The 26,080-nt window shown below is 41.2% G+C and overlaps 1 protein-coding gene across 2 annotated transcripts in view; it reads right to left on the reverse strand.

Annotated features, from left to right (window-relative positions):
• PPP2R2A (protein phosphatase 2 regulatory subunit Balpha) overlaps positions 1–26,080 on the reverse strand; it is a 36,200-nt gene that overhangs the window by 1,260 nt on the left and 8,860 nt on the right. For both annotated transcript variants that reach the window (XM_032091993.1, XM_032091992.1), the window contains exons 3-9: positions 6,816–6,913; positions 3,752–3,917; positions 3,167–3,279; positions 2,785–2,962; positions 1,996–2,160; positions 1,298–1,467; positions 697–788 (exon numbers count right to left, since the gene is read on the reverse strand). In XM_032091993.1, coding sequence (XP_031947884.1) covers positions 697–788; positions 1,298–1,467; positions 1,996–2,160; positions 2,785–2,962; positions 3,167–3,279; positions 3,752–3,917; positions 6,816–6,913 — 982 coding nt within the window. The remainder of the gene's footprint in view (positions 1–696; positions 789–1,297; positions 1,468–1,995; positions 2,161–2,784; positions 2,963–3,166; positions 3,280–3,751; positions 3,918–6,815; positions 6,914–26,080) is intronic.

Here is a 26,080-nt window from a genome sequence, read left to right on the forward strand (position 1 = left end):
AAATACCCTTTTTTCCTTCCCTGGGTCCTTTGAGGTATTTTGTTATCCAAGAACCTTGAATGTCATTATTTAATTTGCTTTTCACACACACACACACACACACACAGAAGAGATCCAACAAACCCCAAACACATTGGATTTTTAGCCATGTGATTTTAGTGACACACAAATTGTGTGAACTTAGGTACTGAGCAGCACATCTAGTTTGTGAAAATCCTTTATAGCTCCTGGCTCTGCATCAGCTGTTCAGAATCTGCATCAGCAGCAAGAAAAATACATTTACAAGTTTCTCTGTCCTTCCATTGCTTCAAAAAATATTTGAGCAGACAGGTGCCAAATTAAAAAAAAAAATAAAAAAGCACCATGTCTGACAGTACTGACAGGGAACCAAGGAGCTGCTTTAGATGCAGCAAATAAGCAGTTAATGACATGATTAGCACAGAAGCAAGAGCTGTCCTAAGTGGTGTTATTGGCAGGTCACTACCATGGCAAATCACTGTAAAAAGGAACATTCCTGGAAGGTTTTCCCACGGGTTCCCCAACAGGTCTGGTGCAGATTCCTACAGAGCTAACAATGTACATGGTAAAGTCTACTGAAGCACTACAGTGTTGTCCCAAACAAGATATATGAGGTCCGCTGCCCATTTTAAGAATAATTTGGAAAGATCTGAAGTGCATAGGGAGAATTCCACTTGCCTGTCAGATCCATTCCAACAGCATTCGAACTTGTCAAAAATGCAATCGTTCTCATACAGCGAGCAGAGTTTACTTCTGAGGTATTCATGCACCTGGAAAAGAGGGATCAGAGAAACTGAGTGAGCACTGGACTCACACACCTGTGTAACAGCCTTCCCAGACTGTTCCAAAAGCAAGGAAGTACCTGAGACTGCTCAAAAGAGCTCTTTCTTATAAAGAAAACAGCAATTTTCAGTGGCAGCTAAAAACATTTTATGAAAAGGATGTGTTTCACCTTCCATTTTCTTCAGGAAATAACAGAGAACACAAAGACAGCTGAAGACTTGCCATGACTCTCACGGCTGGAGATCACCTCTCCACCTCCCACATTCCCACTGGGTAAGAGGGAGGCTTTTTCAGCCCCAAACACAGATTTGGATTCTGCAACCACCCTGCAAATACCAAAATCCTTCAGCAGGAGTATGGAATCCCCAAACCTCAGGGATACTCTGCCCGAATCTACACACAAAACTGTAACTGCCACGTCAAGACCATCAGTAAGACTCGGCCTCTGTCCAGGTTTTGTAACTTCCAGCCCACATGATTCATTTTCACCCAATACCTGGTATGTTTCCACAGGTCTATTTTCCATATTTAAATCCCAGATCTTCACTGACAGATAATCTCTAGTCATCATATACCGACCACTATGGCTAAATTTGACATCAGATATGGAAGAGATGATTTCAGAGAAAAATGATCTGTTGCTAGGATCTTCTGGTTCTTCAAACACTGCAGGAAAATAAGACAGGCATTTCAAGAGGTAAGTTTGTGTCTCTTTGATACAAGATACAACTGAATTACTTTAACATTTTTTCAATAAACCTTCCACCTTGGGCTACTCTGTGTTATATAAAATAACTTTCAAGGAGAAACACTTGTAATATAGTTGCCATACTCTTATTGTTGTAGCAACCCAACGACAGCTTCTTAATAAATGTATTATTTGCTAATATGTGAAGTCTTGATTCACACATGCAAGATTTCCAGCATCAAGTACAGACCTAATGGCCTTTAACCACCTGAAATTTGCAAAAAGCCATTTCTGGTGTCTAAACAGAAGCTGCTACTCATTTCCTTCACTATTTTTACTCCAAGAAACCATAAATATAATTTTAAGATTTATTTAGATTTTAGGCTTTAGCTCTGTTCAATGCACTACAGGAATCCTATACAAATCCACACACACAATTCAGTGTTTGATATAATCTAACAGCAAATGTCCTCTGGCACAGGGAGGCACTAAACTGCAGCACTCACACTTTGAATGTCTGTCACAGAGGGCTGATGCCCTCATGTCACACAAGCGAATGGTGCCTTTACTGCTGCTGTAGACAAATGTGCTGCAGCTGTTGGGGTGGAACTCTGCAGCTGTGATCACCTCTGTCAGCTCCTCCATGTTGGCAGGCTTGATATCTACAATGTCTGCAGCAGCTCGTTAAGGAATTGCCTCCAGTGAAACCCAAGGTATTTTTCAGTTCTAGATGCTTTCAGAAATGCTGCTTCTGGCTTGTGGGACCAGGCACAACGCAGGTAAGAGTTAAAATCAAGCCACACAATTTGTCTACAAGGCAAGGTGGTAACATCCCATTCCATATCGATTTCAAGATAATTCTTACAGCTGCAAAAACCTGCTTCAGTTTTGCCCACTCCAGCAGTAATTAATTCTATCCTACAAATTATCTCCCAAGTTTTTCACATAGACCTTTATTTTGCTTAAATTCTAATTATACTGCTACATTATAAAATGTTATTTTATATTAAAAACTTGACACAGCTGTGGCTGCTCCATCCCTGAAAGTGTCCAAGGCCAGGTTGGAGCAACCTGGGATAGTGGAAGATGTCCTGCCCACCTGGATGAGCTTTTATGTCCCTTCCAACCCAAACCATTCCTTCTCCAGAAGTAAAAGCTCTTACAATTACTAGGGAGGAATAACCAGGATTGACAGAGATTAATTCTCTGTATATATACTAAACACTTCCCATGAAAGGAAATAAAATCCAACCGTTTTCCTTTTCCAGTCCCACAGAACACTGGCAAAAGGATACTAAAACTTCTGTCTGTGATTTCTAGGTGCCACAGGTTGATCCGCAGGTCGTCTGCAGACAGGTATGTTTCGTAGTCACTATTGATGGAGATGGAATTGATGTGATACGTGTGGGCATTGGCAAATATCCTTCGTGGGCTGGCTTCCACCATGAGGTCCATGGGCCTGAACACTGGCACCTACACAACACACACAGCAGGGTGAGAGTGAGATCCAAAGCTAACTCAGACATCAGCACTTCAACATGCTGAGCTGGGTGAAGTATCTTAAAAGTCAGTACTTCTGCCAAGTGGCATCACAGAAAAGATGATGATGTGATGGGGCAGTTCCTCCCTGAGCCATGGGCTGGGAGAGGAGAAATGAGCTGATTGTGAGCTACTCACCCGTAGTGTTGTAACTGTAGTAGGATCCCTATACCGTCCATCCTCCTCCTTTAAATTATAACCCTCAGGTCTTTTGTCCCTTTCACTGATTTTCCATAACTTTATTGTTTTATCTGCAACGAAACAGCCTCAGTTTAAAATAAGAGCTGTGGAGAGACACCAGTCATCACTGCTGATGCCTTCAAACAAGACAAGGCCACCCACGTGCACCAAAAAAGACAAAAATGTTGCTTAGGGAAAACAAGACAAGATAAAAAGCATTAAAAAAACCTCCTCCACAGTTTGTTCTTTTTATAAGAGTTACAGCAAGTTTCAGTTAGGACAGGAATTGCTATGAATGATTGATGTAAGCTCTGACACAGGAACTCACACATGTGAAGGTCTCTGGGCTATAAAGCAACGAAATCCCAAGTACACGACCCTGTGCTGGGGACACCTGTGCCCAGGGAAGCCACCAGAGGCACATCCCCAGATCCCTGCAGTTAAACCATGCTTGATTCCAGCTTTTTGGAGAGGATTAGACCAAATCCTAATAGCAAACCTACATAATAACATGTTATGGTGCAAAATAAAGTCATAACTTACCATTTGTAGACAATAAAAACTGAGCAGCATTTTTCTGGGGTAACCACCTAATTTTGTTGATCTTCTCTTCAATTTCTAAACTTTTCAAGTAGTCAAACTCTGGTTCATGGCTTTGAAAGGTACTGTAAACATTGTATTCTCCCCTGCTGTGAGACTGGGTTTTGTTCTAAAAAGAGAATTAAATGATCAAGACATGTATACAATGTACACTGGGGTACAACCTGCTTGATTTTCATGAGCCTGTCAAACAAATGAGATGAGCATCATCTCTTTTGCAAGAAATTTATTGAAGTTTCTACTATTTTGGCTAAGAAAACATCAGAGAAGAAACAGTTTATGCAGCAGCTTAAGTTTGCAGAAACTCCCCTCAGAACGTGAATAACATCTCTAGCAAGTTTTCACATTAATGCTGAGCAGCTGAACAAACTAGTATTTTGCCTAAATATTTAAAAAAAATTTTAAAAAATCTTCTTTCACCTTTAATTTTTCTACCTTTGCTGTTTAAAGGGAATAGTCCTTCCCCTACTACACAGACACACATATGGCACATCTATTCTGTGAGTACGTTCAGCTTTCCAGGCACACTATGGAAATCCCACATGGCACCTCTAAATTTATACCAGCAGCTCCACTATTCTGGTTTATAAACTCCAAGCTCCCTAAGAGCTTCTGAACTGCTTAAGCAGCTTTTTCTTCCTCATTCTAGAAGGGAAAAAAGCTCATCACCTCTGCTGAATACAGCTCTGGCATTAGAGTCACCCCTGCGGTTACCTGTCCAGGTGGAAATGTTTGCAAAACTGAAAAACTTGCACATTTCCTCCTTCCAAAAGCTGTGTCTTAGGCACCAAAATATTGCACTGCATGGGCTGAACCTTGAATTTCATCCACTGGGTGCAGAAAAATGGATCCATTTCTGATGTAGTGCTCCCCACATTTACCTGAAGTGGTTTCAAGGTGAATTTTGTGATTTATTCCTGTCCCACCCACTCCAGAGATTGCACCATCAGATGCCTTTGCTGTGATAGGCTCCTGGCTGGGGACTTTGCTCCTTCCTTCTCTGGTGTCTCATGTCCATGGGCTCATTTCATCCCTCAGTACCTCACCAAAACACACCTGATACAACCCTTGATGGCCCACATTTGTCACATTCCTTGCATCATTTTCTCGTGCTTCATACCCTGAGAGCTGGCAGGAATTCTTACACTTTAAAACAAGCTTGGCGGGGGGGGGGAGGAAGGGAGAAAAATGCTTAGAAATCACATTTGGCACCAGAATTCTGTACCACACCTCTCCCTCACACTGCTTTTCCCACCCTGGAGAACGGAAGGGACTTTGTTCTAAGCCTCAGTCATAACTAACAAGTGAAGCTGGGTCACTGCATGGAACAGCTTGGAAGGGAAATCTATTGTGCTGTAGGAAATGCCTTCGGAAATTCAGGGAACTTTCCTTCAATCCCAGACTTATCATAATGACGGAGGCTTAAATATTCTGTGTGTATATTCTAGCAAAACTCTACAGGACCAGAATAATATATAAACCCAGTAATACGTGAAATCCATCCTTGGGATAAAATCAAAACTTAAACTCTCAGTCTCATGGTGCTCAAAGGAAAAAGAAAATTCCAAACAAGGAGAGGTGTTGGCCCAAGTGCCTAATGTTAAATTCCAATTTAGGTAACTGCACTGTGCCTACGCAAATTCCTCCTCAGTTTCTGGGAGATGCAGTATTCACTTCCTGCCTGGCACTGAGCTGATGTCACCGGCTGCCACATTCCAGCCCGGAGGTGGCAGCAGTTTGGCAGTGGGTGAAGCCACACAGGTTTACACAGCTCTTCACACAGCCCTTGTCAGCGTTTCTCTTCCTGCAGGCGTGGTCTGCAAAGCACTCCAGTGCAGTGTGGCAGAAGGAGGCACAGAAATCCAAATAAAACACTTGTATTTTATACACTTCCACATATAAAACCTGCTCTAGACAGTTGTTTGTTGGAACAACTAACTACCAGTGCATCAGGGAATTAACTCCCTAAACACAAATCACTCCCTAAACACAGAGAAGCCAAAAAATGCCAAAAAAAATTCTTTGGAATTTCATCTGACAACCCAGGTGATTCTTCCTGCCCCTGGATCCCAGCTCCTAAAGATGTGAGCTGTGGGTTATGCACCAAAAACCAAGGAGTCATTTAAACACAGCTCACCTGAGAGCAGGCAAGGAACTGCTGCAGCTTTAAGCTACATTAGAGGATTCTTAAAAGGATCAAGTTACAACTCAAGAATTAAAAAATAATAAAGAAATGAAAAGAAAACAATAAAAAGCCACAAAATACCTCACGAGCTGGTGCCAGACAGCCCCACTAGATGTCCCCACTGACCAAGGGGAGCTGCTGGCACAGGGACCGTGCCTCACTCACAGACCAGCCCCCCGCTCTGGAAACCAGGAATTCCCGAGCTTTGGGAGTTTTACAATGGAAATGGAAGGAAAGACTAAAAAACGAAAAGTGACATTTCTAGGCAGTGAGGTGACATCTCCCTGAAATACATTCTAACCACAGCCTCACTGTGAGCCTAACTGCAGCTCAGTTGCCCACTCTGACATAGGGGTAGGGTAGAGCCTAAAGACTAAAAAACAAGGATAAAAGGAACCTCTGCTACAAGAATTATGTGGTTTTACCCGATTAATACCAGAGTGGAAAAGGACATCTGAGGTCACAGTCACACACTTGCTTAAGGGCAACTTTTAATAACCCCAGCTACAGTGAAATCTGAAATCATCATCACAGCCAGGAAGAGTCACTGTAAAAGAACCGACTTCAGCTCCCTCAAGGGTCTTTCGTGTCCTACCCCTTTTTGATTTTTCACTTTCAACATTCTTTAGACCACAGCTAAAGAGTGTTTAAAATAATTTCTACTGGTGTCACAAGGTTCTCATTAAATTCAGTATTGTAATCACTTATCACACACGCATGCACTTTGTGTAAAGGGTTCTATAAAACCATGCTCCTTGTCTTTTAAAGGGGAATGAATAGGAACAGAGAGAACATGTAATAGTGTAATTATGCAGCACTCACCTCCTGCTCCTGCTGAAAGATGACAACTCTCCCTCCCTTGTCTCCTGTTGCTAACAACTCTCCAGAATGGTTAAATTCTACTGTAGAAATTATATCCGCTGCAGAACAACAAAAATAAACCCCACAGATTAGTCATTCTTCTAAATACCAAGTGGCCAAGAAAGCCATTATAAACTCCCCCCTCCCCCAAAAAAAATCCCAAAACAAGAAAAAAACCCTCCAAAACAACCAAACAAAAAAACAAACATACTTTAGTTAAAGGACATCTGTAAAATGCAAGTAGAAGTTTCTTCCAAAAAATAACAGTAATTTTTTAAGCTATACATTTGAGAAGCAGTTATAGATCACCGTGCCAGAGCTACAAGCTCGGTGTTGTGCATTACTTTGTTCTTAAAGGTTTAATATCATCAACTTCTTAGAACTGATTTTTCTACTCTGACTCTACTTCAGATAGTATAGATTGTACCTTCACAGAGAAACTGTGTACCTTTATTTTCCCAATTTTTCCTAATGGATGATTTAGACACAATCATTATCCATATGACCTTGTTTTTCTAAGGACTCAGGACACATTTGACAACTTAAAGGCAAAAGGTATCAGGGGAGAAAAGTTCAGACATCAGTGTCTAAGGAATGCAAGGAATAAACAGCTGCAGAAAATTAGGCAAAAACCTCAACAGCCTCCAAAAAACCTGAGTATCTCTTCTGGATGAGGAATGTTTACATTATCACAAGTGTTTTTATAGGGAGTGCTAAAATTAAATTGTGAATACACACTGAAAAGAATAGTAATCCCTAGTATCAAACTGAGCTGGACATACAGCAGAAAGGACAAATTACAATTTAAGCTCAAGCCCACCCATTCACATTTCCAAAGGTACAAATGCTCCTTCGACTCCCAAATAGTTGAATATCAGAAGCCAAACCATTCCTGGAACACCAAACTGCAACACAACTCTATAAATCTAATTTTCTGCAGAAGAAACTACCTCAGAGTTTTACATCACAAGTCCTGAGGCCATTTCACTCGCATGCCAGTCAGCTGTAGGTAAACAGTATTTTCTCTGGGATGGTTTCTTTATTCTCCATTGCATTCATAACATTTTAGAGTTAAAAAAGATCAATACCTGCTTGATTTAGAGCTAAACACCAGCTCCACTGAGTTTTTATTATACAGCACAAACTGCCCTAGAGATCCCCCCACCAGCCTCCCTGCCATGCTCACCCAGCACTGCCCAAACTGGCTGGAATGCCTCAAAACAGAGTTAAGGACAGAAATACAACCTCAGCCTGTACCTCACTGAACCAGGATCCAGATCACACAGAGAAAAACTTTAATTCCAGTGCACATCATTTTTAACCCCCACAAGGCAGCAGTTACTTCAGCCAGTCATTCTTGTACTTGTGAACAAGATTAGGTGATTTATCTCACATCTGTAAGGCTTAAGATGAAAACCACTGAGCTGCAGATATGGTATTTAACAGGTACCTTTCCCAGGTGAACGGGGCATAGAGATAACAAACAATTCATCAAAGTGCAGAAAGAGGGAAGTGCAAACCAAGCAGTCAAATTTTGACTTTTCCACACAATACAAAGCACATTGTTGTACTCCTCCAATAGGAAAACACCTTAATAAGTCATCAATTAATTGAAGAAAAACACACTAACATCTCTCAGCAGCAAGAAGTACACAGAATACTTACTATTGTGAAAAACACAGACTTAACACTACAAGCTCTGATGGTCAGTACAGTAAATGATCAGCAGATCCAGTGTGTCCATATACGTGGAAAGAGAAGAGCGAAGAAAAAATTGCCTTAGAAATCTCATACATTCATCTAAGAACAGATGGATAAATTCACCAAAGTACTTATTCGGTGAAAGTCACTGGAAATTTTAGAACAGGCAGCAACGACAGCCAGAAAAACCTTTCATTAAGGATAAAAATCTCTCTTTTCCTAGGTCTGGTGATGATATATGTTGTATTTACTAATAATACAAATCTCATAGATAGCAGAAAGACAACCACTTTTTTGTGACATTCTTGCTTTCTGCATTTATTTTTATTTTCAGGAGAATCCAAGCTTTCCTCCAGTGATCTCCAAGCTGATACAGATCCTGCTTTACCACAGACTCAGGTGCACAAACAAACTTTCAGCACCCACATCCCACACCTCCAAGGAGTCCAGCAGGCTCAGGCAGCAGTTACAAGGTACAGAAAACTCTCCAGCGCCTGACACCGTGCAGACCATTCCAAGTACTTGGATCAGTTTTAAATTAAAACCAAATAACTGTTGTGTTCATTAGCAGCAATTGCAACGGAAAGATACTAATTTGTTTTAAAACTTAAAACACCAATAAATCCAATGTGCCTTCCACAGTGTAATCTTGGATTGTTCCCTTTCCATGGGCAAAACAAAATATGCTAAAAATGTGTCAGAAAAAAGTGATTTTTGCTTAAGTAATTCCAAACCAGGGCCGAGATGCAGATATTACAAAGAAATCTGTGCTGGAGAGAAAACAAGCAGTTGTACATTCAAACCCAGTAACTCCCTGTTTGGAATTCCACATTCCCACACCTTGGTCAAAGGAAGAGCCAGACATCAGGGCACTGGTGCTGACCTGAGTGGATTTAAAGGTGCTGGAGAACTGACAGGGGAAGCATTTCATCCTCCCCAGTGCCCGGATTCGCTTGTGGATTCTCATCTGTGTTAACACCCTGAACATGTCAGAAACATGTATCCATCTGATCCTGCTTTATTCCAATAGTAATTGTAATTCCCTGATGGTTTCAGCCCTTCAGCACAACAGAGCATCCCCAGCCTGTGCTGTTTTCCCCCCTGTCCCTAGGTGAGGGCCTGCAAACACAGAGCTGCTCCCGCTGGGAAATGATCGCTTCCCAGCACCAGGAGCACTCCAGGGCAATATTTAGAGGAGAAGCAGGTGTGTAGTGCCCTACTGCCACCACGCCGATGGCTGCTGGAAATAGGATGCATTTCAGTGCCCTCTTCTTCTTGCACAGTGTCAGAGAGAAATAACCACTGACCCCTTATCTGATACCCAAACCCCTCCTAGGCCATAGCGTTATCTGCTTTCACACAGTACCCTGGAGATCAGATTTGTGTTCTCCTCCCCTCAAGCATTTCAGGACATCTCTGACACCAAGATATAGTGTGACATTGCCAGTGCTGAGGGTTTCAAACACTACAGGGCAGCATCAATCACATGAGATGAAGACATGATTATGACAAAAATCAGGACAGCAAGGTACACCTTCATTCCTGCAGGGCACCTGCAATACCTGTACCAAGTGAACCAGGTTTCTGCTTCTTGCATAACTTGGGACAAAGAATTCAGAGGTTATTACATCATTTACAAGTATATCTCTGCATAGATCCATACATTTGTCCTTTAGTTCCACAAAATATCCCTTCACAGACACTCATTGTTGTAGAAACACTTCTGAGACTGCTAAACGCTTTCAAATAATGGTTTTTAGTGACCTGAAAGCAAAGGGGTGGCAGGGTGGGAATCACCTACACAGCCTGAAATCCATTTATGAGTGAAAATGTTCTGCAGCAGGTTGAGCAAAGCACTACGGAAACACAAAGCTGCTGCACAGTTGTATCCCCACCTCAAAGAAATAAAACTCTACAGCCAAACCAAGCCACTGATCCCAAAAATCACAAACTAAAGAGAGGTTTTGGTCCCTGACCCATCAGCACATGGAGACACGGCAGAGTCTGCTTTCCCCAGAGCCATCCAAAGCTCCCTATAGCTCTCCCAGATCCAGCATCTACAATCTGGCCAAGCTTTCCTTTCCTTCTGCACATCATCTTTATTTTCACAACCTGCTTTGAGTTTTTTAAGCTTCAATGAGACATCTTCACTTTTCAAGTGCTCCAACAGAAATCAAATCCACCAGCAAGGTCTGGACACTTAACTGGATTCAAGCAGGACTAAATTCTTCCATTATAGACATGGAGACAGGAACCTGAGGAGCCAAAGGAATCTAAACAAAGTGTCTGGCTTTGGCAGGGAATAGGAAAAGGGTAAAACACATCTCAGAGCTTCAGGTAAGGCTCTGAGGCCACTGGGTCAATGCACTGGAAAGAGAACCCGTTCAAATGAAAAAAGAGGAAGAAAGGAATCCCAACAGATCTCAAATGCCCTTCCCCTATTAAAAGCAGTGTTTGGAACAAGAAAAACTCAGTGACAAATACTTAAAAACACTTTCACATTTTGGGGGCCTTTCACATGTTGCAGTGAATGCAGAACTACATGTGCACTGTAAACATCAAGTTTTCTGCAACTTTAGAGGAAGTATTGTGGTGGAGTTTTACCACTGTCCAAATGTCTATGGAAAAAGGGAATAAACCAGCTTCATCAATCCAAACCAGCAAAACAAAACTGTAGTGCAATGACTTCATTCCAGAAGCCCCATTGCAAACCTGAAAAGCAATTCTGTATTAAATTTGTTTCCAGTAATAGAAAAAAGGGGATGTTATTAGTAGAGGAGAGGCTATCTATTTCAATGTTCCATGAACTTTATATAAACTCTGATTAGAAAACATGCTTGGTAGGCAAAACATGTCACCTACTCTGCAGCAGCAAGTCAATCATGGCAGGAACAAAGAGAGGCTTTATTTCACCAGACCCAAAAGGTTTCTGTGCAAGTTTTTGGAATCACGTTGATCTGCTGCCTAAGCAGAGAGCAAGTAAATCAGAGTGTTTACACAAGTGGAGCAATCTCCTGATGCTTCCAAGGACTGAACAAAGAATTGTAGCATTTAAAAAGCATTATAAAATTATTTAGAAAGCACTGTTTATACACTTTCCCAGTGGCTCAAAACACAGTTTCTGGAATTTTCCAAAGGAGCAACTCAAACAAATCTTGTCCATAAAGCAGAGCAGATTATTTACAGGTTGGCAATTCTGTCCTGGGGAGTGAAAACAGAATTCACTGACCTAATGTGGAAACCACCTCCTCAGTTTATCAGCCTGGAAAACCTATTTTCATCAAACTAAACATCAATCAGTCATTCCAAGGATACTTCAGAAACTGTCTTAAAAGGGAAACATTAAGAAACCAACTTTGAGGATTAGTATTAAAATCCAAGGAAGCTCAAACAGCCTCAAACTGAGGAAGCAGCAGAGGAATGGATAAACATCATGAGATATAAAGACAGTGAAATATTTGAATTTGATGCACAATTGCTGAGTGTACCTGAGCCATTCTTCCTAGAGAGAGAAAGAGTATCTGTCCAGGAGAACCTACAGACCTTAAGTGTCTGGAAATCACTTGTGGGTTGCTTGGTCATTTCCAATCCAGGGTGAGGCAAAACCTCCCTGCTTCAAACTACTGAACAGATGCAACTTCCAGAAACTCCACCTCAAGTCACAGCTAATGACAGAAAATTGTGGCTTTTGATTGGACTTTCTTGTTTCCAGTAATGGTTTTGTTTTGGAGTTATGTACTTCATTGCTGGGAAAAAAAAACAAACAATGAAAGACACTGGATAGAAAACAAAAGCTCTTCCAAGGCTTCAAATACTTTAAGCAGCTCCACAATGCACTGAGACTGAGTCAGCCCACCAACACCCCATGGTTTGTGATTTGGTTTTACCGCATTTATCCAGAGTCCTGAAATATTGTGTATTTATCTCTGAAGGTAGATAGTGAGGTGTTAATCCCAAAGTGAACAGGAAGTAAAATTAAGGCAGGGTGATGACACATGTCTGTCTGAAGAGGAGAGCTCCCAACACAGGGTACCACAACTCCACACCCCAGGACAAGAATAAAAGAGCAAAATGCCATTCACTGTTTAGTGCTGGTGGTATAAAAGAAAACACCCTCTGCATTCCAGCCTCATCCCTAATTTACGTCTGTGGAGAGGGGGAAGGAAACACAAGGATTGTATGCTCTAAAGTTACCATGACCAGTTTTGCTATTGACTTCATTTCCCTCTTCTTCATTCACTTGCAGGAGTGATTCCCTGCATTCATTCTGTCTCCCTGAAGTGACTAGGCAACAAATCCAAAGGCAGCTGGGAGAAGGCATTCCTACTGTTCAATTTACTGCTTGAGACTCTTTCCAGAAGTCCTTTAAATAGATCTCTTCTCTACTAGAGAGGGCATTAAAAATATATTAATTCCTTAAAATACGATGACAGGAAGAAATGCACGTAGAAATAGAGAAACCAGAAAGAGGTTATTGCCCTTGTGGCAAAAATCCTCCCTCTGTGCTGTGCATCTCTGCCAGAGCCAGCTGGTTCCTTGTTCTCTCCCAAGTACCAGCCCTGGAATTCTGCAGCACACAAAGCTGCCCTCCTTCCCAGGGAGGGGAATTTGTCTGATGTCCAACTCGCTTCTCAGGGCCGTTGGCCCTGCCGGGGCAGACACAAACAACACAGGAGCCCAGGATGCAGCTCCAGCAGACAGTAACTAGGCTGGGTTTGCTGGCTTGTGCAAATCTGGGAGTTGTACAGAGAGGAAGAAGATTTACAGAGTGTTTCCTGGCCTGCATGTTCACTCCAAGTGAGTGAACTCACTTGAACAGCCCTGGGAGGCTGAAAATGAAGAACACGACCATGATGAAGTCATCATTTCCCTGCTGATGCTGAAAGCATTTAGTGCTGTTTGGGGGGAGATGCACTTCAGAGCTGAGACTCTCCCAGTCCTATTTACATCCCTACCTATGTGTAACAAACACAAGACACCACTGTCCAAGCAGGGAATACACATAGTACTTCACAGCATAAACAACTCACCTAAGTAAAACAATCAAATATAAGCCTCGTCAAGCAGGCCTAAGCCACTGTAACTTCACTCTAATTTCCTAGATTCCTCTGTATTCCCATTTCTTTTTTTTTTATTCACCCTTTCTTCTCCCACTTTGCCAATCTTTGAGAAAAGATACACTAGGTAAATTCTAGTTCAACAGTGAGTTCAACTTTGGATTAGAAAGTCATTATTGTTACTACTACACATTTAATTTTTAACTTTTTATTTAGCTCCCTAAAATTAAAGTTTGATACCCCTTGATGAAGCTTTTCCTGTCACTTCCTAAGTCACATTAGCATGCCCCATGCCTGCCCTGCTCACTGTGGGCTCCCAGGTAAGCAGGGCTCTACTCTTGCATGGCAAAGCACAGCTCAGAGTGTGCCACATTCTCCTGAGATCACTCTTTGTGCTGTCAAATCCATATACCAGCAATGACAGCAAGAACACTCTGTTAGTCACCAGTCTTCAGAAGCAGGAGTTGGAATTAAGTCACTTTTTTATGATGAAAGGAGGAACTGGAGGCAAGGGAAAGAACCAATACTCCAAGACTCCACAGGATTTACGTGTATTAGGATGGCTTAGAACTTACAGCTGCATTTGTAACACTTAGATAGCCTAGAGATAATGCAACGTAATACTCAAGTACAAAACAGTGTTATTTAGGTGATTTCATAAATTCATGCAAATAAGTTTTGTTAAGCCTTGTGACTTCCTAGAAAACACAACAGCAAATTTCCACCCCCTCCCACTGCAGGACCAGTGGCACCAGCCCTAATCTTGCTGCCATTAGTTTTATGTAAGGCCAGTAATGCTCCTAAATAGCTTTCCTGGGCTCAGTGCTCACAGCAGAACAACTCCAAATCCATCTGTCCCACGCACCAGAAGCTGCTCCTCCCTGCAAAGCCGGAGTGAGAGTATGACATCGGAACTGCAGAGAACAGGATTATCACAGAAGTGACTCTCAAAAGCTTCTACAAGTTGGGATAGGAACAAAGACTTAGATTAAGTGTTTTACAGCTTTACAATAGTAAAGCAGGGAACAGAATCACCATCTGCTAATCTCTCATCTGGAACAGCAGCTTCTTATGCATCCAGAAATCTTTATGTGATCTCAAATTAACCGTGGCATCCAAGTAACTTCCTCATTTAAACAGAATTCATAGAAAGCATAATCTATGGTCAACATTACAATCCAGGTTGGAGAGGCAGCAGCACACTGAACGTTTTAACTCCTGTGTTTGGCAAACAACTCCTGTCCCTCACTGGGCAACTGCTTCAACATCTCCACTCGGGGCACGTTTCCAGCACCAAATTCACCATTATTTTCCCCCACAGTCCATTTTTGGACCAAGGCAAGAGACCGACAAAGAAATGTGCAAAACCAGCAACTCTCAGAAGTAGCAGAAATCACTACAGGGAACACTTATAATCATCTTCAACAGACACTGCCACCACCTCAAACATCTGTGAACAATGGCAACACATTTCATTTCTGTTAAACAGTTTGTATTTTGCTAAGCTAACAAGAGTTCACTGAGACTGAGCTGAAGGGATCAGATGAGGAAATTTGCTGTAGGGGAAAGCAAGGAACACACTCAGGAGCAACCACATCTCCAGCTAGCACAGCTGGATTTGTACAGGCCATCGAGCCCACACCCAAAATGCCATTTAACTGCATTTCTGTGTGCAGAGTCTCCACGAGCTTCCACCTACAACAAGGCCAGAATCTGGCTTTGCTGGACCAGAAAGGAAACTGATTTAATGTTCAGATCACTGGCTTCCTGTCTCCATTTATAGTAGGAAACTCAAGTCTCCAGTACACAGGACTCCAAGACACCTGTGATGGCAGGGAAAAACAGAGATGACAAACAGCAACAAGTCAAACCACTCTGAAAACAAATGTGTCAGATACTGATGTGTCCCTGCTTCCTACCACTGAAAATGACATAAAATTGCTCTGAAATTTTACCTCTGTGAAAAGAAACCATTCATACTGAAAAGTAATATTGAGTTTTGGCAAGGAACTTCCCAAAACTGATTACGCCTTAAATTGATTTAAAATTGTGATCCACTGTACCATGACCACTGTAACCATTGGGCTGTAGGTTTTATTTCTGCTCACTGAGTCTGGCACTGCACTCTGAAACTCCTTTCATGCCAACTTCACTGCAAACCTACAGAAGAAAGAAACCCTAAAGGATTAGGATTTGTTAGCAGGAAACAGTCCTCAACTGCCCCCTTGAAACCATTTCATCTGATGAGAGAATTAAATAGTTTTGGGGTTTTTAACCCCAAATAAGTTTTTAGTAGGAAGTGTTTCAAAAATTACTGTGAAAAATCCTCTCCTGTTAAAGGCTCAACAACAGCAGACGTAAGAATGTTCTCTCTATACAAACAAATGCAAAGCTGTTTGGTTTCTGGATAGAAACCATTAACCCTCATCACCCTGATTAATTACTTCCTATTTTTAAACTTTAAGAGATGACTGCAGTTCCTTTCAGAACACACGCACAGGAGACCAACAGGCAAACTCCCTCCATCCACCAAGCAAAAGAGTATAAACTGAATGAATTTAGTTCAAAAGATGCTGCAAACCAGAGTTCCCAGTACTTGCCTTGCCCCTAAGCTGGACATGATCTAGTTGGGGGAACAGAGGAAGGCACAGGCAGTCTGATCACATACAGAGAAGCAGAAAAATAAATACATTTACAACAGACCAGACAAATAAACACCCCAAAAAACTCTTGCTGACTGGGCTGCCCACACCCAGGCACCGCATATTTAATAGGTAAAGGTTAACTTGGCTCCAGCAGTAGTTGATGTGAAAAATGTAACACCCTGGAATCAGCAAAACAGGAGTTGTGGGCCTCGCTGCAGTTCCCAAGTCCTTTGGGAGCTGCCTCCATCTCTGTGGGTGTATCTTACATGTACACCCAAGGCAATCTACCCTACAGTCCATCCCATCCTGGAATTGAGGGGGTGTGTGTCTGAAGCTTCTTCCAGAGCTCCACAACTCTGGGAGATTGCTGCTGTCTCAGTAACTCCATGTGAACACTACTGCAAAGTGGTGACCTTACCAGCTCAAGACAGAGCCATTTTTCAACTCAACACGAGCTACATCAGCCTGAAAATACTTCAAACTCCATAATAAGGGATTATTTAATACCTGACAAGAATTCCCTGGAGGCTCTAAAGACATCCTCTGCCTGGAAACCACAAACAGCAGTTACAGCACTCTGTGAAATGCAGCTCAACCTCGAGGTGGGCTGAGGCACCACTCCATTATTTCAATTTATCCTGATAGTTTCTAGTCTTTGCAACAGGCCTCTATGCTTTCATCTGAGGAATAAATGTGATTAGGAAAGCAACAACTAAGTCAATTCCCCCTTTTAAATCTTCATTACACAGATGTAGAGTTTTTCCCCCAAAGAATACCCTAAATAATGTATTCAAACGGGATTCCACCTTATATCATTAGCACTGCAAACATATTTAGGAAGATAACAGAGATACACACATAGGGAACATTTTGCTGGGGACAAAGAGCAAGTGATGAGCATTCAGTTCACATCTCTTAATAGACATGCTTCCCAAACTCAAGTATTCCTTCAAATACGACAGGAAGTGCCTATTTGCTTTTCCTATTCACACTAATTCAGGTCTATTGTTGGCTGAAACAAAGGTCTTTCAACCTGCATCAACTGTTCCCAGGACATTTGACACCAGTTTATTAATATCATAAACAGGAGAGGCCTGAGTGGCAGAAAGCCAACCCCACTCCTGGTGCCCAGATGAAGTCACCTCAGAAAGGAGGGTGAGTGTCTCACAGGTTGTAGAACTACAACATTTATCCAGAATCAGGAATGCACAGTTAAAGGTCACAGCTTCTCCTTGAGCCTCTTCTTTGCAGCTACCGCAGTATTACAGAATAATAATAAATTCTTTTCTTTTAAAAGGGCTCAATCTGTCCACAAGCTTTCCTCCTTCCAAGAAGAATTCTTCTGCTTTTAAACAAAAAAGTAATCAACAGTAAATCCAGCATTTCAGCATTTTTAAATGCCAGGCACCTGTTTGATGGAAAAAGCTTCCATGGGGTTCAGTTTTGTAACATCACAAAATTCAGCTGCTGAGAGCTTCCAGCCCCTGAAGCTTAAATCTATTTTCAGGTGGGGAAGAGGAAAAGAAGAGTGGCCCTCCTACTGAGGATGTGTCACACTCAGTGTTGCATCAATCCCATTTCAATTACAGTAAAAACTCCTCTTCACTCACAGTTTAGGATTACCAAAAAAAGACCGGGAACAGTAGTTATCCAGAGGTTGGGTAACACCATGATTGGAGGCTATGCACCCTTAGCACTCCATGAGGAAGGATGAGTTTGATGTGAAATAGGAAAAAAAAATAACAGAAACACAAAATATATAAAATATAAAACCTAAGCAACATTGTGTTAAAAACCTAAATGCATTATAATTCTTAATCTACTGTTTCAATGCATCATCTGCCATAAAAATCCATCTGACATCCTGGGTACCTGGCCTAGGTTTGCTTGTGCCCTGCTGCCACCACAGGCCACATCAATTACACTTAGACTGGAGAAACTGTGTCCCTGTTTCCACACAAGGCAGCCCAGAATCTCAGGTTTCCATCAAGTGCCACAGAATTTTGGCAACCAGCAAAGTTTTTAACAGCCCACAAGAGTCATAGAACCAATCCTTCCTTAAATGCACTGAAACAAGTGAGCATACACATAATCTTTGGTGCTGCAGCAATAAAACTCTACCTAAAAGCAAATTTCTTTTATCCCCAAGTGAAATTTTTGCTAAAAGATAAGAATATAAAATCTATGGTTTGTTTGAAGGGGGACTGGCAGCATTAGGGTCCTCTGCTTCTACAGTTTCGAATACAGGTAAAACATTAGGTATTACTACAACATAGAGATATTAGACTAAATTACACACTAAGCTGTAAGAAAGAGCTTCCTTTCCTTGGAATTTTCCTGTTTCAACCACATATTATCCTGTTAAACAAAGTAGCTGCACTGAGTGCTACACACAATCCATACCAATTCTAGTTCTTTCAGAAACACTTTCAGCCACCAAAACCTACACTGATTTCTGAGACAAAGATGAGAGAATGGTTTTATATTTGTATTATGTAGAATTTAGTTTGGGAGTTACTCATCATTTCTGTCCTTTGTACAATTGCATACAGATCATACACACCTAATTATAAAGGAACAAAATTAACTCCAGCAGGAACCAACTTCATGCCCTTAATTGCTTCATCTGAGACCCCCTCAGGTGCCTGAACGTTCTGTCACTATCACTCACAAAACTGGGACTTCTTGAGCAATAGGAGGAGAACTGAGACAAAAAAACCTTATACATAACACATTTGATTATTTCTCCTCTAACACAGCATTCTCCTGGTTTTAATACTCTGGCACATGACTTGTTCCAACATCTTTTCTGCCTGCACAGCTTTAATTTACGACCTATCATTAATAAAGCCACAGCAAAACTGCGTATCTAATTTCCAAGAAGGTAACAACTCAATTTTAGTACTGCTGAAGACAAAAATTCATGTTTACTGATTTTCCAGAATAAACTTCATGCTGAAACAGAGAAATTAAATGTCTATTTCTGACATTTGTGAGCTGTAGAAAACATCCCTACTGACCTGGAGATAAAGCACATCCTATGAATCTATAAAGATTGAGGAGACCCCAGCTCCATCTCAAGCCACCACTCCCTGTATCCTCAGAGCTAAGTCACAGTTCATCCTCTCAAGGCTCCTCAGGGTTTAGCCATAATGCTCACACAAGGGCTCCATAATTCTCCTAAGACATGCTTTGAAATACAAGTTATACAGAATATAAGGATTCCCCAAAATGCATTAAAAGTATTTGACTGAGTTTTATTGAAGCTTTAAAGCTTTATTTCTTCTCCCTGTGATAAACATGTTGGCAATGTATCTGTTTTACAAACCCAGGCTAATTACCCCTTGGTAGCAGAAGTGCTTTGCTAGAGTGCAGAGCCGCTTTATTTATACTTCCATTTTCTTAGGGAGTTGCTCTCAATGTGCCTACAAGGAATGAAGAAGAATGTTCATGAAAAAAAAAAAATATGAACAAGCTCAGAAATACCATGTAGGCCTTCAAAAAGAAAAGGGGGTCAGCAGTTAAGCTGTTCTTCCAACCTACAAAGATGGAGAGGGACTATTTACAAGGGCCTTAGAGGGACAGGACAAGAGGGAATGGGTTCAAACTGAGAAAGAGTAGGTGGAGATGGGATATTGGGAAGAAATTCCTCCCTGTGAGGGTGGTGAAGGGCTGGGATTGAATTCCCAGAGAAGCTGTGGCTGTCCCAGTCCTGCAAGTGTCCAAGTGCAGGTCGGACAGGGCTTGAAGCAACCCAGCACAGTGGAAGGTGTCCCTGCCCACAGCAGGGGGTGGCACTGGATGGGCTTTAAGGTCCCTTCCACCCCAAACCATTCCAGGATTCTGTGACACCAGGTCATCCCCAGTTATCAGCACAGAGTCTCAGAGCAGTATCAGAGCTGATCTCCATTCCACCCCACACCCACAGTGCAGGTGCTCCTTCACCAGAGGTGACTTCAGACATGCCCACGGCTCTGGGTAGTGAAGCTCTCAGAGATCCCTCTGTGACTGCTCAGTGGCCACAGCTGAAGGTTTTTAATAAACATCCAAGAGGAGCAGTAGGTACAGCTGAGAGATTTGCATTGAGAGAACGTCCTAACAAGCTCCTGTGGGGCTGGTTCTCAGGGATCCCATCCTTGCTCTGACAGCTGATAAACACATCTGCCATGATAGCCAGCGGCTGAGGACACTCCAGAGTCTCCACTCAAGAGCAGGGATTTCTCAAATGCCAAAGTTATTTTTGTACTCTTTGATTGCTTTTAAAAGGGGGCTTCATCTTTCAAAAAAAAAAAAAAAGTTTATGAGCAACAGGACCAGCAGAGAATCAGCCCTGTGACCCAGGCAAAACACAGAAGTATTTAGTCACCTCTTTTCTAATTCACAGAATGTTTACAAGTTTCTTCTCAAGACGACAAGTTACTCAAGACAGCTTACACCAATTATAACTGAATATTCTATAAAATATTACTGTGTTACTTATTCAAGAGGGTGTTTACTTACACAGCACTGAAAAATACAGCCCGTTTCATAGTGCAGGTATTAATTCACATAACAAACATCCAATCAGTAAAAATTCTGGATGTCTATTCATGGAAAGAATAAATAATTTTAATTTCAAGTTGTATTTACTTGAACCATAACCTAGTCCTTACCTACTAGCTTTTCTTTAAAAAAAAGCAGAAAGAAAATCTACTTGCTTCTGCTTATATTTATTAATTTTTATTATCCTTTTTTCCTATGCTCAATACAGGTGATTCAAGAGTCCTTGGAACTAACTTGATTGGTAATTATTTACTTTTTAATTCTTGCTGACAGCCTGCACATAACCCTATAGAAAACTCCTCACATCCACCACAATATCTACCCTGAAGTACACACTAATAACAGGCTAAACAGTCCCTCAGCAGACCTTACTTCAGATCTTTTCAGGGTTTGTTTGTGTTCCCAAGTAGTACAGAGCTATTTATGGAAAAATCTCTGCTGGAATCACAGCCAGAATTTCAATAGGCTGCACGGCACAGTGCAGCCAGGGGTTGCTGTTCTGTTTGCAAATAACAATATATTTGGAAATAACATACTGGGCCATTGTTCTACACGTAGAGAAAAGAAGCCTTCAGGCAATGCCTTTCTTGTCACTGAGAAAGCTACAGACAGAGCTCTGCAATAGCTTCATTTTCTCTTTTTGCTGAAGCCAATCCAAAACACACACTCCAGATTAAAATTTAGTAGTAGTATTATTACAGAAAAATGTAATACTTTGGCAATGCCTTTCAAAATTAGAACTCTGTGACTTGGTGTGCATTCCTGTTGTAGACATAAAAAAAACAACTCCTCAAAACTATCCTGTGGTTTCAGACTCTTCTCACACATTCTTTGACCAAAGGATTTATTACAGGTGCAAAGCTCAGGCCAAACATTTGGAGGCTTTTAATCTTGATGTGTAGAATGTAGGAGGCTGTTGTGTTCAGACAATGCATGAAGTGCCTCCTTCTAAGCAAGCAAAATGGAATCAGAAATTCCTCCTGCCTACCAGAAAGGCAGGCAGGGAGGGCTGCTCTCCAGCTGGATTTCAGGCAGCCTGCCGGAGAGCACGGGGCCTGTGAAGGTCACAAGTACAACTGAAGTTTCCAGCAGAGATAAATACACAGCTCTATGAAGTGACTGGAGAATCAAAATTTCCAATTACTTCCCTCACTCTGGTCGCTCACTCAGCTATCAGTTCCTTTTAATACCTAATGCATCTTTAGTGGCACTCTGAACCTTAAAGAACAGTCTTCCTTTGCCCAGTTGCCTTCCCCCCCCACCACTTGGCAAGTGTTTTCCTGTGTTTCTATTCTGGCCCAAGCATACATGCCTCAGCTTCTTTAAAAAAAATTATTAAACAGAAGCCAATGCTAATTTCTGGCCTGGACTTTGAGATTCCTAACACATGGAATCTTGACAACTCCAAGGCATATTTATAACACATCTTACAATTATATATATAGTCTACTAATCTGAGCAAAATACCAACCTTTATTTTTAAGTGTTTGTTTTAAATATGTCTATTTCTAGATCAGGACCTTTTCTCCAGGTTTTGGAAGAGTTGCATAACAGATACATATAATTTGTTTATGTACGTTGTACGTACATTTTATATATAAAAAGGTAGAGAGTATTTTGGTAGCGTTACTGTCCTGCAAGGATGTCAAAGATCATTACAAAAAACTATCAAAGGCTTTGGAACTTCACTTTAGGAAACACCACCTAGGTCTCACAAACAGGGAAAATAAAGCAGGGAAGGGTTAAAATGACTCCAGAGAAAACAACTGCAGATGATTACTTTCAGTTATCTCCATTTCTTAGTCTTCCATCAGTCTCCCCACCATACCTTGGGATAATTACATTTAAGTTTAAACTTTTAAGTTGGAAAAAAGTAAGAGAGTAGTAAGAGCTCTGTAAGAAAATGGGCCTCAGACCAAAGACCCTGGTTGGAACAAACATGAATTGGAAGGTGCCAAACAACTTCCAGTTGAATGCAACATAAAACCCCTGGAAAAATAACTTCAGTGTATACATAAACAAGTTTATCGGCACAAAGAGAAGCTTTTCTTGACAACTCCAGAAGGACAGTGAGCAGCAGGAAGGAAATGCAGCATACAACCCTGCCATGGCATTTTTCTAACACAGACGTGCTCTTAACCAGAGCGCAGGAGCACCTTGCACCAGCACTGCACCAGCACTGCACCAGCACAGAGGCGTGACCTGGCTGCACAGTTGTTGATGCCAATTCAGAAGCAGCAGAATGATGAACATCTTCCAGAAACAGGCAGATGTTTGGTATTCCCAGGCTTGGGATGAGCTTCCTCAGATCACACCAAGCAAAAGCACCCCCAAGCTCCAGGGAGCCAACAACCTCATGTGCAGAATATCCAAGTGATTTTGTTTTGTTTCAAATGCTCTTTGTCTTCCTCCTGCCCTTTCCTCTGAGGCATCTCAATACTGTGAGACACAAATGAGCTGGGTTAAGCACAGCATGTGTCCTGCTGCAGGAACACAACCCTGGCTGCCAGCTCCTGCTGCTTTCCAGAGCAGGTTACCACTTCCAGAAGGGTCTGGAATACAATGAAAGACCCTGGATACTTCTTTAACACACACAAAAAAAGGAGTGTAAGATTTAGCTTAAAACAAACAAACAAACAAAACTAAATCAAAACAATGACATGAAGCTGTGAGAAGAACTGACCGAGAAAAGGAAGAAGGATTACACAGAAAGTTTTAAACTTTTGGGCAAAAAGCCATTCCTGCCAGTTCCACATTCCAGTACAACAGTTTATGAATGTTTCACTATTACCTCTATAAACAGTGACATTTTCTCACTGCTGGGCTATATAACGAACACTGTAGGCTTCAACTTCAACTGCTGTTTATTCATATTCATCTATGAGAAGAAGTGTCCTCAAATACAAATCTCAGTGCACTGAAAGTAGTTTTCATGTGAAAGGCAGACCATGAACACGCAGGTATCAACTGTAAACATGAAAATGCTGAGAAAGAGACTGAATTGTTCACAATTCTGTAGCTTCCCGTGCTGCCTTAGAACCATTATCAACTCTCCAAGAAAACCAATCCATCCTTTCACCTCTCATCCCATTCCTGTAGAACCACCACCTATCCCACCACAAACGTTGCTAAGAGTTAGACAAATTAAATCTGGAGAAGCTGATGAGGAATAAAATTAATCCAAAATGAACCCACGACATGTAATTTTCATTTGGGTCGGTTTCCCCAAGTGACTGCCCTGGAGCTCAGGGATCACCTGGCTCAGCTCAAAGCAGTGACTGGCAGAGGCACCAGGAAGGACCATTTCTCTCAGGAGCAGCAACTACTTAAGTGACAATTTAAGTACAGGCAGGCTGGGATGTAATTTGAATTCTAATTCCTCTTCCCACACCAAGGTCACACTTCAAAATAAGTGAAACTGGGTAATTATTAAAAAACAATCCAAGTTTTTCATTATTATCTCCAATATTCCTATATATTATTCCCTACAAAATGCACCAAGAGCAGTACCAGAAAAGTCAGGGGTTTGTTATGCAATGCCACTGGAAAATAGTCCAGGAATTCTCAAATAAGTATCTTTGAGAGTCATATATTTTTATGAAAGCCAAAGCTGAAGCTTTATTTCTGTATGTAGCTCTTGTCCACTGAACCAATTCACTTCTAAGTTATGTGAAAATAAAGCAAGACCTTCAAACTGTATTTGTAGGCACTATACACAAACACAGTTCATGAGTTTTCAAATCATCATTTAACAGCATAAAGGCCAGCTAAAATCACTACTTTTAAGGATCAAAGAATGGTCACTGAAATACTTTTTACAGTCATCAGGAAAAAAAAGGGAAAAAAAGGGGAAAAAAAGGGCATTAAACAAACAAGAATACACTAGAAATTGCTCAGTATTTTAAATAAGCAACTACAATATGAAATCTCAATTACCTTAACTGTTCCTGAATATATGCAATTATCTTTTCTCAGGTTCTCAAAAACAGAGAGCCAACTGTGTGTGTTTGGAGATCACATTATTCCCAGAGCATTAATTTAAGAACTGCAATTGAAAATGCAAAGGGAAACACTTCCACACAAAATGCATTCTATATACTTGGGAAAATCAATCTTTCTTACAATACAACTCTTTTAAACCCTCTTTTTCCTGACCCTAAAATTTTCTTCCAAAATTAGATGCAAGCAGAACTGCCTCAGGGGCTTCATATGTGACCTAAATATGCTGGCTCTCTTCATGGTGCTATCACTTGTGGATCACTGAGAGGAAAATATATTTTGATAAAGAATGGCTGACCAAATTAATAGCTTCTCCTCCAGTGCCTGACAAAAGAGTGGTAAGTTAGAAGAGGGAAGGGAGAAGCTTCCAGCCATTTCTGTTTATCTCACTGAATTACAGTCGTGCAGAGAAGCCTCAAATAATTGTTTTCAGTAATATCAGCTCACAGTAGCAGAACCTGGTGGTGGTACTTCATTTTAAAGGCAAATTAACAACCCAAAACCTTCCAGTCACTAAAGACCCAGACAAGAGCACCCTCATGGAATACTGCCTGCTGCCCAGAGCAGTGTCCCACAGCAGGCCTGAGTGGGAAGCCAGAAAGTGAACACCACTATTTTCAATTAAGGAAATCCTGCTATATAAAATTATTAGTAAGTGCACACACAGAAGGTATCAATACTTCACCTCTTAAGACTCTTTTTTATGCTTTCCCCATTTTCAAAGGCATAGAAGAAGGCAATGGCCTATCTATTTCCAGTTTACTGACACACTGACCCTACAAAAGCAGCATCTGGACCATACAAAAGCAGGTGTATGTTGCAAGAACATGACTGAGCTGTGGCAATATAACAAAACTATAATTACATGTGTTCCACTCAAGTTTAAAGTCTGGAAAACTGTCCTGGCATTCTTATTTTGACTGTAAGAACTACCACTGCTTCTTGAAAGATTACTCCAAAATGGTTTGGGATCAATAAATACCTCCTGTATTTATCTGTTTTCATTTTCATTGGAACAGGGTAACTGCTGCCTCTGTTCACATTAACAACCTAAACATCAACCTAAGCCAAGGCTTTTTACTCCTTTCAATCATTTCTTTGAAAGTGCAAACCTCAGTTTTACATGATTACTGAACACTAACTTGTTCAGCTAAACTTTTCACTCCATACTAAAAATACTGTAGACACAGTTATGGTGCTGCATACTACAGAGCATTGAAACCAGGGAAAAAGGCCTGAAAAATACCCTTAAGGAAGTTATTAAAACATCTTACATAATGCA

Source organism: Corvus moneduloides, chromosome 27 (assembly GCF_009650955.1).
Source record: "Corvus moneduloides isolate bCorMon1 chromosome 27, bCorMon1.pri, whole genome shotgun sequence".
Lineage (NCBI taxonomy): Eukaryota > Metazoa > Chordata > Aves > Passeriformes > Corvidae > Corvus > Corvus moneduloides.